The 15412-nt window shown below is 35.0% G+C and overlaps 1 protein-coding gene across 1 annotated transcript; it reads left to right on the top strand.

The window, feature by feature from the left end:
- The first annotated feature begins 541 nt into the window (after window positions 1–541).
- CCT2 (chaperonin containing TCP1 subunit 2) lies at window positions 542–15096 on the top strand. The gene is made up of 16 exons (XM_016152302.2): window positions 542–661; window positions 1414–1488; window positions 1589–1654; window positions 2341–2452; window positions 2767–2843; window positions 2975–3087; window positions 3922–4124; window positions 5538–5638; window positions 5817–5944; window positions 7248–7351; window positions 9512–9631; window positions 10000–10128; window positions 10322–10425; window positions 10722–10821; window positions 11617–11758; window positions 14823–15096. Exons 1-16 carry the CDS (start codon window positions 659–661, stop codon window positions 14851–14853), a joined length of 1608 nt encoding a protein of 535 aa, XP_016007788.1. The 5' UTR covers window positions 542–658; the 3' UTR covers window positions 14854–15096.
- Window positions 15097–15412: the final 316 nt, after the last annotated feature.

The following is a 15412-nucleotide window of genomic DNA, read 5'->3' as shown; positions in this document are numbered from 1 at the left end:
ATTTAAAAACAGTATTTTAAAATTCAATAAAAGGAATGTAAATCTTCCTTCGTAATACTCAATGAATAATATTTAAAATGAAAATGGCAATAAAATTATTTAGGAATGTGATGGTAAATAACCCTCCTCAAGACAAAGCTGAAAACGTTGAGTGCCCCTGGGGAGAGGAAGTGATGAGGTTGGTGAATTATGTTTTTCTTTATTAGTATATAACACTTTAAACTGCGTACGTGTGGTACCTAGGCAAATCTTTAACGATTAACAAAAATGTGCAAGCACGAACTACGTTACTATGGCAACTACCTGGCGCGGCACCTCCGGCTTTTCAGAGGTTCGATTCCCAATTGGCCCAGCCCTAGGCATTATTTCAGACCTAACCCTCCCTCGTCTCTGGCAGAGAGCACCCCAGAGGCGGGGCGCGAGCCGAGGCCCCACCTCTCCCGTGTGAGGAGGCTGCGTTTATGACCCGAGGGGCTCGACTCAAAATGGCACTCCTTCCCTTCCCCCCGCCCCCCGGGAGGCGCTACGCCGTTGTACCGCCCCGGCAGAGGCTCCGCCCCCACGGTAGAGCGTGTGGCGTCACTTCCGGCTTCTCTTCCCTCTGGTCCTGGGCGCGAGCTGTGAGGGAAGTAGCGTTTGTGCCGAACTCCTCGGAACCATGGTGAGCCTGGTCCCGCTCGTCCTCCCCAAGCCCTGCCATGCCCTGTCCTGGCTTCCGCCCCGGTGTCCCCCTCTCCTCGTCTCAGTGCTGCAGGCAGAGTCCCTGTGCCCGTTCCCCGGGACCGCCGCACATGGTGCGAACCGCGGCGTGAGGCCTGCTCCCGGCCCGCTGATGAAGCCGTCCATGCGGGGCAGGGGGAGGGGTGGGCCGGGCCTCCAGGCCAGCGGCTTATTCTGACACAGCCTCTCCACAGACCCAGAAGCCCAAGGCACAAGGCTCACCCTTAGCGAAGAAATTTCTAGTGCTCTGGGCGGGTCGGCGAGACAAACCCCGCCCTCCCTCTCGGGGCGGAGTTGGAGCAGCCTGGTGGAAGCTACGCCGCCGCGTTCCCTCATCCGCCTGGCGGTTGCCCCGCGGGTGCCCTACAGCCCCAGCCTGCGTGTTCTTGGATTAAAATCATCTTTAGCCTTGCCATCCTTAACAGTGAATCTCTTTAGTGTATAGTTTTTATTTCTGGACGACTTGTAGATCTAAAAGGCAAGGTAGCTTTATACAGCTTTTAGAAGTTTCTTCTTTCTCCGCCCTAAATGCACCCCCCCCCCAATGATGGAGAGCTTCATTTGTTTGAAAAAGTACATTATTCTGTAAATTAATTTTATGTTAGATATTACTTGTAAGTCTAATGGAAGGCATCTATGCATATGTGTTAAAGAATATTGGCATTCAAACTGGTTCTTGATTTTCCTTTTTAGGCATCCCTTTCCCTTGCACCTGTTAACATCTTCAAGGCTGGAGCTGATGAAGAGAGAGCAGAGACAGCTCGTCTGGTAAGTCTTGTTCTCCCTATTCTTTTAAAAATACTATTGTACTTTTTCAATTTTAAGACCAAAATTGATTTTAACAATCTCTGATGTTTTTTTATTCCAGTCTTCTTTTATTGGTGCCATTGCTATTGGAGACTTGGTAAAGAGCACCTTGGGACCCAAGGGCATGGTAAGAAAAACAGGGAATTTTTGTTTTGATTTTCTTTTAGAGCCCTTTGTGGAAATATATGTCGTAAATAACATTTTTTGATGCTTTTCAATCCTTGAAACTTAACTCTTAATTATACAGATAAGATATTGATCTATTTTCCTTACTAAAAATAAAAACAGTACATATATGGCTGAAGTCCCATTCGATCACCATCCCCAATCCCATTCCATTCTCCAGTGACAACCACTATTAACATTTGGATGTTAATCTTCCAGATTTCTTTGTTCATTTATGCAAATATATGTGTATCACATATTTTTTTATATACTGGTAATATGTAGTTTTTCTGTAGCTTGCTTTGTTAAAATTCCTGTCATTGTAAATGATGAGCTGCTTCTGTAAGAGTTAGTGTTCAGCATCCTGATTATAGTTTGTATTTATAATTGTGTTGGGAAACACTTAATTTGTTTTCATTGTTTTGGCTTTTACATTGTCGAAACAACCTTTCCATGTCTCTGTTATTTTATTTTTAGGGGTAGATACCAAGGTTTGCTTGCGGGGTGTACACATTGAAAAATTTGAATGGATACTGTCAAATAGCCATTCCAGGGTATTTACACATAAACAGTATATGAGAGTACTGATTGACCCTTGCATTCAAGATGTATTCATATCTTAACTGGAGCCAAATATATTCCTTTTAGGACAAAATTCTGTTAAGCAGTGGACGAGATGCATCTCTTATGGTAACCAATGATGGTGCAACTATTCTGAAAAACATTGGCGTTGACAATCCAGCAGCTAAAGTTTTAGTTGGTGAGTCTTAAGATGATATATTCTGTTAATATTTTGAAACAGTTACTTAAAAAACTTATTGACTAATTATACTTCAGTTGTTCAATTTTTAATTGGTTATTATCACTTTAAAATAGAAGCTTCCGGAGTGCCATGTAATTATTGATAGTAAAACCATTGCATTTCAGACCAAAAAGTTCCAAAGAATTTGTCAAGTGAGGAAACCTAAATGAGTGAGATTTAGATTGACGGGTATGTTTGTAGAATTCAGTAAGCTATAGAGAAGCAATTTAAAAGGCAGAATAAACTATATATGAGTTATCATTTTTTTCTAGATATGTCAAGGGTTCAGGATGACGAAGTTGGTGATGGCACTACCTCTGTTACTGTTTTAGCAGCAGAATTACTAAGGGTAAGACTGTCTTAGCAACTTTAACCTTATTTTATTGTTTCTTGCTTTTGTGGTTTTAAGTATTAGAAGTAATCAAGTCCTTGCTTCCTGCATTTTGCTCTTGACAAGTGTTTTCCGCTCTTTATTAATAGGAAGCAGAATCTTTAATTGCAAAAAAGATACATCCACACACCATCATCGCAGGTTGGAGAGAAGCCACCAAGGCGGCAAGACAGGCTCTTTTGAATTCTGCAGTTGATCATGGGTTAGTATACCAAAATACTACTGTTATAAACATTTTAACATTCTTTCTAAAATATACTCTATGCACAAAGTTTAAAGAACAACCATAAACAAACATGATCCTGCCGCCTCATCCTGCCCCAACAGAAAGACCCCATATTACCTTCCAGAAGTAACCACTAAAGTTAAAGTTTAGGTTTCCAGTTTTTGTCTGTAGAATCACAGTAAACAAAAATAGTGTCATTGCGTAGAGGATTTTTTAGTCCCTTTAGTATAGTTGAATAACAAGTATATTTCTGGGTGTCAATATTTTGTACAATATTTTTAATTGAGGTATGCATTTGATTATATTACTGCAGTATAATTTACCTGTCTATAGTTGGAGATTTGTATTTTGACAATTTTTAGCTTTATGCCAAACTTGTTACCCAAAAAATGAATCAAGGATTGCTGGGTCCAAAGGTATTCTAAGGTTTTTTTATTTACATTATAAGTAATTCTCTAGAAAAAGTTTTATTAATTTACACTTCAATTAGCTATATAACAGTACTTGTTTCCCCATGTTCTAGACAACATTTGGTATTCTTTGTGTGCTTGTGTTTTTTTAGTAGTTTGCCATTTTGGTGTGGAAGATAGTATAATTTGGATTTGTTGCTTACTGATGAGGTTTAATTTCATGTGTGCTCTGACTGGCTGGGGTGGGATTATCTATTGACAGATGAATATGAATAAATTTTGAAAAGTAAAATAGAGTTGGCATCCTTGAAGCATTTTAAGAATAAAGAAGCAAATATATACATTTCATTTTAAGAAAGTCGTGAGTTTTTGTTGTTTTTTTTTTTGGTTGGTGTTTTAGCTCCGACGATGTTAAATTCCGTCAAGATTTAATGAACATTGCAGGAACAACGTTATCCTCAAAACTTCTTACTCATCACAAAGATCACTTTACTAAGTTAGCTGTAGAAGCTGTTCTTAGACTGAAGGGCTCTGGTAATCTAGAGGCAATTCACGTCATCAAGAAGCTAGGAGGAAGTCTGGCAGATTCCTATTTAGATGAAGGTATGTATATATGTTGAATATAGGGGGAAAAGCTTTGATGAGATGTTGAGAGCTGAATACTGAGTAAATCTGTTTTTAGTCAGGACTACTGACACTTTACAAAGCTCATCTTTAAGGACAAAAATTATATTGCGACCGTTTTTGTCATTTTAATTCATTTTTTATATCGAGTGTGCTTCATCTTACACCACCCTGGCATTTCTTTGATAATATTTAGGTTACTTTATACCTTAAAAATATTTGTAGTATTTAGAGAAATTATAGTGGTTTGTTTTGTTTTGTTTTCACTAGAGGTCAGCCATTTTCAATGGTCTGGATTAAGTCAAATCATTTAGTTGGCAGATGTTGGATATAGTTCTTAGTGTTCTTAAATAGTGGTGAATCTTAGTAACTACTGTTTCCCTAGTACTTGTATATTTTGTTTATAAAGTAGGAATTTTCTAAGTACCTTTACATTATATTTATAGAATGGCCTGTAGAAAGTGGTGTAGGCATTCTCTTCTATAGAGAAGGGAAAAAAGGAATAAGTCGTACTTTACAGTTTCCGCTTCACCAATGAGAGTCCAGGTTTTGCTGCCCATCGTTTGTGTCAAAGGAGTGACAATTCTGAAAATAGCATCGGTAGAATTTGTATGCAAGGACTGTATAGAAATTTCTAATAGGGGCTGGTGTTATGGAAAGATAATTAAAATAAGGATAGGTACAATTTTTGAATGTCTGTTCTGTGCCAGGTGTTCTAATAGGAATTTTGCTTAAAATCTCATTTCTTATGATATTGGCCCAATGAGTGAGAATTTGGTTCATCTTAATAGAGCAGAAAAGCCAAGATGATAATGGCTTATTAAGATCAAAGGTACCTACTTATCTAAAGCTGGAGAGAAAGGTAATACTGTGTCCCTATGATAGTTCTAAATCAGCAGGGCCGATAATTAATATCTGTTCCACTGGTTATATTCCTATTTTACGGATGAGTAACTAAGGTTGGGTAATTTGTCAGATAGCCTGTCAGCCACAGTTTTTCTAAAAGTTCAGTAATACCTACCTCTGTGTATCTGAATCTTCACAGCTTTTCTCCTGTGTTGTTTTTAAGCTAATAGAAGTGGACTTAATATCTTTATATTGCAACCTGTATATAGACCTGTGTATGTAGTATACTGTATAGCTAAAAAAAAGTTTCAAAATACTGTGTTTATTCTTAATTGTTCTGTGCACTTATTTTCTATTGTATATATTTTTTAAATGACCTAAATTGATTTTTATGATTACTGTGATAATGGAATATACTTTAAAGAGTCTAGGAGCTTGGTGAATTGTAAATGCATTCTTTGAAAGTAATTTGATAACGCAGACAACTTTGTAAGATATATTAACTCAGCCTTGAAGTATTTAATAAATACTACCCTTATATTGTAGGCTTTCTTTTGGATAAAAAAATTGGAGTAAATCAACCAAAACGAATTGAAAATGCTAAAATTCTTATTGCAAATACTGGTATGGATACAGACAAAATAAAGGTACGTTTATATTTTTTGGAACTCTAATTGCTAGCTGTTACAACTGAGGCTAGGAATCAGTTGCACTAAAAAGCTTGGAATATATAAATATAAACAAATTTTTTGGTGTATTTACATAAAAGTGTTTAAATATGGAGTAATGAAAGTGGTTCAATTTTTATGCTTTTCTCCGTCTTAGATATTTGGTTCCCGGGTAAGAGTTGATTCTACAGCAAAGGTCGCCGAAATAGAACATGCAGAAAAGGAAAAAATGAAGGAGAAAGTTGAACGTATTCTCAAGCATGGGATAAATTGCTTTATTAACAGGTCTGTGTGTTCTCGTGTCAACAATATTTGTTAACAACCTAAGAAAGAATTTTTTTTCTAAAAAGTCTTACGGAGATACCTTATATTGAATTAGTGACTTATTTAGGAGCTGCTGTTTGTTCCAAATGGGAATATAATTGTACAGCAAGGCATTTGCATTACAATGAATTAGCGATATTTTATGTTGTTTACTACACCTTTTTATACTTTACCAAACCGTTAAAACAGTATATTTTCTGACTTGGCAGTTAATAATTTTGCCTACAGTATATGTATATTTGGATGAGAGTTAATTTCATATTAAATGATGGGAGTTTGAAGTAGCAAAAAGCTAAGAGAATAGACATGAAACAAGAATGAAGAGTTGAAAGTATTAAGAGTTTTAGGGCTTTCGTTTTTATGAAAAAATATGTGTAAACCTTTCCCTTGTAGTCTTTATTGTTAGTACTTAAGGCTTTTATGGATTGTTTTGAATGGTGAAAATAACCACATTTCAGTCAAAGAATAGGTTGTAGTTGAATTTAAAAGATAATGTTTGATGAAAAATAATTGTTTTAGGCCAGATGTTTGTGGGCTTTTTAAAAGTTAGTTTCTAAACTCTATGTGATCTGTGACTCTGATAAGTCACATTTTCCTAGCAATGCATTATAATAATTATAAAAAATTGGGGGTGACTTTTTTAAACTTAAAGACTTTTAAATAGATATCTATTTTGCTCCTATTGTAAAAATATTATCTGCTCATTTTTGAAAATAGAAAATTTTAATAAGGAACAAGAATTTGGGGTTTTAACTCTCAAATTCCTTTATTATAAAGTTGATTGTGTGTGTGCTAGTTTGTTTTTCACTTAGTTGTGATAATATGCTATAAACTTTTGTAACCTTTTTAATCTAACAGTGTATGTTTTTATTTGAAATTACAAAATTTTCATAATTGGTAAATGGACATTGAGGTCATTGGCAAGTTTTGTTATTCTCTAAAAATTCTTACATGTTTTAATATCTGATTTTCTTGGTGTAGATTCTCAGGAATGGAATTAAATCAATGTGAACATTGATATGGTTTTTGATGCATTACTACTAAATTGCTTTCCAGTTTATGCTATCAATAGCAATATAAAAACATTTTTAATACTAGTATGGATGCACTAGGATTATAATTTTTAATTTATTATATGGGTAAAAAATGGTATCTTGTTCTAATTTGCATTTCTTGGATTACTGGTGAACTAAAAATTTTTCTTTTTTTAGTCTAATGTATTTTATTTTATGAAGTAACTGTGTTCAATGTATTTTATTCACAGACAGTTAATTTATAATTACCCTGAACAGCTCTTTGGTGCTGCTGGTGTTATGGCTATCGAACATGCAGACTTTGCAGGTGTGGAACGGTTGGCTCTTGTCACAGGTATGGGAAAAAAATGCATTAATTTCTAACAAACATAGTAGTCACTCTTGGATTTATGGAGTGGACAGTTGACTCTTGAATATCACGAGGGTCAGGGGCGCTAATCTCCCACTGTGTTTAGTTGAAAATGCTCTCTTAACTTTTGGCTATTACAGTTATAATAGTAACCTTTATGCCAGCAAGTGAGTCAGATAGTTAAATACTGCTTTTATTAATATTTTTAAATTTCTGAAAGAAATCTTTGCAACAAGTGTGTAACAATCCAATGTATGATGAAAAGTTAGTACATTCCAACACCCTTTAGTAGAGGTATGAGTAATACAATCCCAGTTGTGTAGACGAGAAATTATGTTTACTAATAAGATACGTATACATCAGAATAACAGAGTACAACTTGTTTACTTTCTGTTCTAACAGTTTTTAAAGTAACTTCTAAGTAGCCCTCAAAAAACTAGGTATAAAAACCTTTACCCTCCAACATTCAGGTCCTCGAAAGTGAATGAATAGGTTGGAAAGTTGATTTGGAATCTGGCAATGAGAAGTTAAGAGTGACGTTTGAGATGTTAAAGTCACTAGAAATATTGAATTTAGTTTGGAACTGCCATTTATAGAAGAAATTAAAGGATACTAATTAATATAGAGGATAGAATTGACCTCATCTCAGAATAACTTAAGCCGTTTTTAATAATCAGAAGCATAATCTTCTGACCTAAAAAGAGATGTTTTCCTTTCATTAATCAATTTGAAATGCATATACCTGCTATAAATTGGTGTTCTTTAAAAACCACTGCATACTAGATGCTTAAGGTGATAAAACTTAAGATACTTGTTTTTATGTAATTCCTTCAATACAGTGAAATTAAAGACATGACATAAGAATTGTGAATTATAGTACATTCATAGGATAAGTTGATATCATAAAGACTTCATACATGAAATTACCACGTACTCAGAAGAAAATTTACTGTATCAGGCACACTAACTGAAGTTGATCCTGTGGTAGCTGCCATCTTTATTAGCTTACATGTTGTTGAAGTGTGTGAAATTAGTTTTACAAGTGTTAAGTATCTTGTAAGCAGGTGTTAGTGAGTGTAAGATACGTGAAATTTTTCAGAAGCCAAATTAGTCTCATTTTGGAGATTTGATTCCCAGACATTGTTCACTTCTAGAAAAGAAAACAGTCTCAAGAATTTGTGAGCCTAAAAGAGCTTCAGCTATACAGATTATGAGTATAAATTAGTAGAGTTAGGAAGACCAGACATCTTTTCATAAATGTGTTGAAAATGTATTGAAAAATACATATAAAGCCTCAATTCAGATTTATTAATAAGGAGTAGGATAAGGGATTGGTTGTGATAGGGGGAATCTACTTTATTAAAAGTGAGAGTAATGAACTAGAGAAAAGGATTTTAAAATGGAAACCTAACTTTTGCTAAATTAAGGACCAGGAAAAGAAATGGCTGATTCTCTCAGTTTGTAGCATGGAAGATGGAAAACAGGAATAGAAATAAGACACAAGGAATAAAATGAACTTATCTTTTGATGTGTCATTAAGTTTGCTCTGGAAAATTCTCAGTATACGTTTCCCATTCTAGGCCTTACAGGGGCTTTCTGATATTTCAGTTATGGTAATTTACAGATATCAAATGCTACTATTTTAAACTGTTCCTAAAGTCCATATATCTGTTGACATATTGCTAGTCATATATTTTCATGTTTAATTTTATGAAATTAGATCATAACAGTACTGGTCTTCTAGACTGGATTTAGAAGAGAATCTCAATTTAAATTCAGACTTAGAGGTAAATGTTAAAGTTTCAGTTTAACCTTTGGTGGAGGGTAGTAGTATATAGTGTGCATATAGGTCTGAAGCCAGACTCCTTGGATTTCAATCTCAGTTTCACCATATTTGTTGAAGCTTTGTAACTTTGGATAAGAAACTGGACATCTCTTTGCCTCAGTTTTGTCACTTCTAAATGAGATAATAATGGAACCTATCTCATTTGGGTTGTTGTGAAGACTAATCATCCAGTTCATATGAGGTGGATCTAATAGTGCTTGGCCCATAGTAAGCAATCAACTTAAAAAAATGTCCATTACTGCTTGTTAAAAAACAAATTTTAAATCTGTCGTGCATTTAATGTACATTTTTGTTCATAGGTGGTGAAATTGCCTCTACTTTTGACCACCCAGAACTAGTGAAGCTTGGAAGTTGCAAGCTTATTGAGGAAGTCATGATTGGAGAAGATAAGCTTATTCACTTTTCTGGGGTAGCCCTTGGTGAGTATTCATGTAGATCCTAGTTTAGGTTTCTAAATCTTTGCAAAGCTCTGTTGAAGTGAAGGAAACAGTTATTGTTGTTACTAGAAAATGCTGTGTCTTAATTCTTGTGGAGCATGATGTCTGTTAATTTTGATCCCTTTTGTGGTGAGCCTTATAATCTTGCCTCTGTGAAATGAGAATTTTCAACATAGTTGTTTTCTAGGTAACTTAAAACCATTATGACGTGAATTGTTAAGAGAATATGTAACAGTGGAAGACGTTGGCTTTCAAAACCAAATAATATAACCAACACCTTCATAAATAGTAGAAGGGAAATTTTATTTTTTATAATTAAATGCTCATTGGGACATATTTTTTAACATTAGGTGAGGCTTGCACTATTGTTCTTCGTGGTGCCACTCAGCAAATTTTAGATGAAGCAGAAAGATCTTTGCATGATGCTCTTTGTGTTCTTGCCCAAACTGTGAAGGATTCTAGAACAGTTTATGGAGGAGGTAAGCATTTGGAAAATATTAAACATTTTATTTCTTTTCTTAAAGTATGGTATAAATCGTTAAATGCTTTCAATGTTTCTTATAGAAACTTTATATTGCTTTTGCACTTAAGTTTTAAATGCTTAACATGTCTTAAGGGAAGTCAGTAATTCAGTGTCTTTATAATGGTTTTTATTGGATATTTAATCTGTAGGCTGTTCTGAGATGCTGATGGCTCATGCCGTGACACAGCTTGCCAATAAAACACCAGGTAAAGAAGCCGTTGCAATGGAGTCTTATGCTAAAGCACTGAGAATGGTAAGTTAATAAAAATAAGAGATCTGAGCCTAAATTTTGTTGGTATTGATAGGTTTTAAGTGAATATACTTTTCTATCTTTTCAGGAAATGTTTATTTTCTTGCTTTAAGAAAAAGAACTGGTTCGTTCATACCACTTTTAAATTCGATTGGAGTTTATCCTTTCTCTATATGAGCAGTAATTAAAAGGAAGCAGATTTTATAGTGTTTCCAAATGTATAGTTTTTAAAAGCTATGCTGGTTAGGAGTAAATTATACTAGCCTAGATTGTTAACCATTTTCTCTTTTACATCATAGTTGCCAACTATTATAGCCGACAATGCAGGTTATGACAGTGCAGATCTGGTGGCACAGCTCCGAGCTGCCCACAGTGAAGGCATTATAACTGCTGGATTGGGTAAGAAATCATTTGGAACCTTGTAGTCATTAAGAGTGACTCTACCAAGTTCTTTACGGTTTTTTTTTTTTTTTTTTTTTTGGTTTTTTTTTTCCTCCTGTGGCCCTTGTCTTTGTAACCGTTATATATTCTTGGAATGTGTTTAACTTGATATTTTAGACACTGCCAAACTTTGTTATTTTATACAGGGTATAAATCTAGTTAGAGGATTTGTAACTAGTTTGTTACATTATGACTATAGAATAACAGTACTCATATTCTGAAATAAGGGTAAACTTTACTGTATTTCTTAAATACAATCAGTATTAACCCTAATCTCACAGTAAACTTATACTGAGACATTCTTGAGTGTGCAGATCCTCATATATAGATAAAAGTGGCCAAAAAGGCAGATTTAATTCAGATTGAAAAATTTCCCAACAAACTGTCCCTAGGACATTATAGGCAAATTTTAGAGGATAGACAATCCTGTCAGGACAAGAGAAAGCTGATATATAATCGTCTGTCTGGAGATGAATTAGGATTCTCACAGGAAGAAAAATAGATGGCTTCTAAATTCTCAGTTCTTAAGAATCCATGGTAAATAGTGGTAAGAAAATTTTCTGTAATAATTTTATATAGTTAAGAGATCAAGTGTTCTGAATAAATTTTTCATTTGACATAGTTGACCTCCATTAATAAAAATAATTAGTAATTGACCTTTTGATTGTCTAAAAGACTTTATTTGTTGTAAGTCATTAGAGATTGATACTCTGGTTTAAAACTAGTTTATTTAGTAAATACTCTTCTTTATAGACATGAAGGAAGGTACTGTTGGTGATATGGAAGTACTGGGTATAACAGAAAGTTTCCAAGTGAAACGACAAGTACTTCTGAGTGCAGCTGAAGCAGCAGAGGTGATTTTACGTGTGGACAACATTATCAAAGCAGCACCAAGGTATTGTAGCACTTTGTAAAACATCTCTGAGAAAAAAATTAACATAGAAACAAAGGTAGCTAGCTGCGTATATTCAGTAGTAGTAATCCATAGAAAGTATAGCATTTTTGCTTGGGTAAAAGTATTATGTAAGTTATTTAAAATATGTAATCACAACTCTTAGATTTATGCCAGAAAAGCTTAGTGGGAGCAGGGTATGTTGACACAGGTTAGCGCTCAGGATTGAGAGGGCACAAAAAGAGCCAGGCTTGGAAAGGGCTTGGGGGAGGCAGAGGTGTATAGTAGTAAGAATTGAGTTTTTTACCATGAAGAGTTGGCTCCAAGTCATTTTCTGTCTTGGGTGTACTTTTCCATATGAACACTCCTAAGCACATAATGTGCAGAGTTATGTGTTCCTGTACCAGCAGCTTTTGTAAGATGTCAAATTCTTTAAAAACACACAAAAATCGTTAAATGGCCAGAAAATCTTAACTTTTGAGAATTTAGTTAATTCTTAGTAGTAGTTCCCAAACCCATTTGGTAGTTACCAAAATCATTTATTTTATCTGTTAGTGATGGTTCAGGAAATGGGAGGGGATGATGGCTTGGACGAGGAAATAGAAGTGAAGGTGGTGAGAAGGACTGATAAAAGATAAATATTTTGAAGGTAGAGCCAGCAGGATTTGATTATGGGTTGCATAATAAGATGTGAGAGGAAAAGGAATTGAGGATAATTCAGATTTTTGTTAGAAATAATTTCTGTTACCTGAGATGGGAAGGAAGAAGGATTTCAGTTTGGGATAATCTAAGATGTCTGTTATAATTGAGTTACGTAGTTGAGTCTGTAGCTTAGGAGAGAAGTTGGAGCTGTAGTTGTAAATTTAGGAGTTGTCAGCCTATATGTGGTATTTCAAGCCATTAGACTGGTCAAGTGTTCAGAGAGTGAATATAGCTAAAGAACGAAAGTAGTTTTAGAGACTGAGCACTGGGGAGTTTCACTTATAAGGGAAAGATTCAGAGCAACTAGCAAACGACACTGGTATGTAAAGTAGGGATAATTATTAAAACTAGGTAATGGTTACATGAAGATTAATGATACACTCTCAGTTTTTATATATGTTCGAAATTTTCTCATTAAATTTTAAAGATTGGGGATGTATGGAGTTGACACTGAGGTGCCCGGGGAGGGAAAACCAAGGGAATATGTGTCCAAAAGCCAAATGAAGAAAGGATTTAGGAAGGAGGAGTTATCAGCTGTCAAAATTATGCATATAGGTCAAGTAAGATAAGGACTGAAAATCAACCTTAAAAATTGGATTTAATAATAGGCCATTGGTAATCATAACAGGCAGTTTAGTGGAGTGGAAGTGGGGCAGGAAAAGAAGAATTGGAGAAAGTGGATTTTGAGAATGGGAATAGAAGTAGAATATAGTAATTGGAGGGGATGTGGGTTTTTACTGTGAAAATTCAGTATATTTAAGTGGAGGAATTTCCTAGAGAGGGAATGATTGATGCAGAAGAGAGGAGCTGTTCACTAGTGATGAGAGGGAATGGGGGAGAGAAGAGAACAAGAGCAGGAGTTGGTTTTAAGCAGTGGTACCCAGAGTTCATCTGTAGTAACAGGAGGGAAGTAGGAATGCTACTAGGAAATTACACGTAAAATGGACGTAGTTACAGAGGATTTATTTTGTGTAGAACCTTGCAGTACTTATTTCATTGGCTTGCTTCTATGAGTGGCAGCTATCCTAATACTGTTATTAGGAAGGAAACATCAGAAAATAGTGATTTGGTTCGGAGAGAACAGATGAAATAGTATTTAATGTGCTGTCGTGGAAAAAGGACTGGGCTGAAAAATCTAGAGATTCCCTGTTCCTGGTACTGGGAGGAGAGGATAATAAAGAGCACTCATATTTCAAAATGGAAAGTTGGTTAGGGAAGAAGTTGACAGAAAGTTTTCTTGGAGGAAGTGCCACCAAAGATGGTTAGGTTAAATATAGTTAATGTTTTCTATTGTTTTTAAACAGAATGGTGGCAAAAGGAAATCGAGTTCCATAATTAAGATTTTCTGACTTGCGGTTACGGTTACACAGCCACACTCACCTTCAGAAATCTTCACAATAATTCACCACCCTCAGTCACATTTGAAATATACACTGTATAATACCTCACTTGATCTTGAGTACTGTTTTAGAGGTTTGTGTCCATTAAATTTGTCAGAAATATATACTGGGGTTTGGACTTCTTTACATACTAGTTAATGACCTCCAGAAGATTTGTTTTTCAGATGTCAGTGCCCTGTGACAGCTGCTTGATAGTTTTTTTTGCATTGACATCTTTTAGCATCCTTTAGTCATACTCTATAAGCTGCCGAGGTTGGAATTATTTATCTCTCTCTGATCTCAGTGTGCTCTTTAGGTCTCCTCTTAATACTTTTTCTGCTTCTCTTAACTGTTGTGCTTGCCTCTAGAAGCAGTGTTTCTCAAGCCCTAGCTCCTTGAACAGGGATTAAGTAAAAAATTGCACTAGTACACCTACCATGCCCTTTTCCTGAGGGATTCACTCTGGTTACCTGAGAATAAAAGTTTAACACCTAAGATGCAAGAGGTGCTATTGGCGTACTTTAGTGAGTTATTCAACCTTCATTACCAGCTTACCTATTGGCATTTGTTTTCTTCATTTAGAATAGTGACCCAGAAATTTCCATCTAGAGGTCCCAAAGTCTTGCCATTTTACAACTGTCTTTAAGCTAATTAAGTAAAATTTCCTAACATAATATTGAAAACATGAATTTATCATTTTCTAGAGAATACATATTTGTTAAGTAGGTTGTTTGGATGAGAAGTTGAGAACTGCTAAATAACTACAGGCTTTCATATTCCACAGATTTTGTAATGTCTCCTTCCTAATAAAATAATTGAAGAATGGTAGTTATGAGGTAGAAACATTTTGTTTAGAGAATTGGGTTATGATGGTCTTAATGAAATTAGGATTCTAGCTGTTTTGTATTTAATATAAACCTTTGGTTACAATTGTGCTTTTCATTTTCACCATTAACTTTTAAGTGTATGTTGTGTAATCCTTACAGGAAACGTGTGCCTGATCACCACCCCTGTTAAGCATTCCTATATGCTGTTATGCTCTGGACCAGTTCATAACAAAGTTGTATTTGAAAGACTTCGACTTCTTAAAGAAGACTGTGGAATTGAAGTTTGTCTGTGGTTCTTCTTAAGTTTGGACATTTAGCTGACCTTTTATTTTACCATGGGTCTAATTTATTTGGTGTTCTTTTTCCATAAAATTCAGTTGATAGAAAAGTTCATTTCTCATTCTGTTTATCAAAATAAAAATTTGAACAATTCCTTAGTTCTTACTGTCTAAGTGATCTTTGCCCTGTTGTAACTCTACTTAATGAAAATGAATGATTGTACTTTCAGTAGAGTTGTTCCAGTTTAACTAGTGATTGATCTTATATATTTATGAAATAATCATCCTGATTAACATAAGTCCAAGTCTAAACATAACACTAATCTTTTGGTTCTCAATTATACATAACATTTAATTACTAACCATTTATTTTTATTTAGTGAAAGTACCATAGTCTTTAGTATTCATTTAATTCTGTATAGTCAAATACTGTCTGAGGAAAAACTGATGGTGGTTTCCGTTACTTTAAGT

The sequence above is a fragment of the Rousettus aegyptiacus genome, unplaced genomic scaffold (assembly GCF_014176215.1).
Source record: "Rousettus aegyptiacus isolate mRouAeg1 unplaced genomic scaffold, mRouAeg1.p scaffold_m13_p_2, whole genome shotgun sequence".
NCBI lineage: Eukaryota > Metazoa > Chordata > Mammalia > Chiroptera > Pteropodidae > Rousettus > Rousettus aegyptiacus.
The sequence above is the reverse complement of the archived record's forward strand: the minus strand, read 5'-3'. Positions and strand labels throughout refer to the sequence as shown.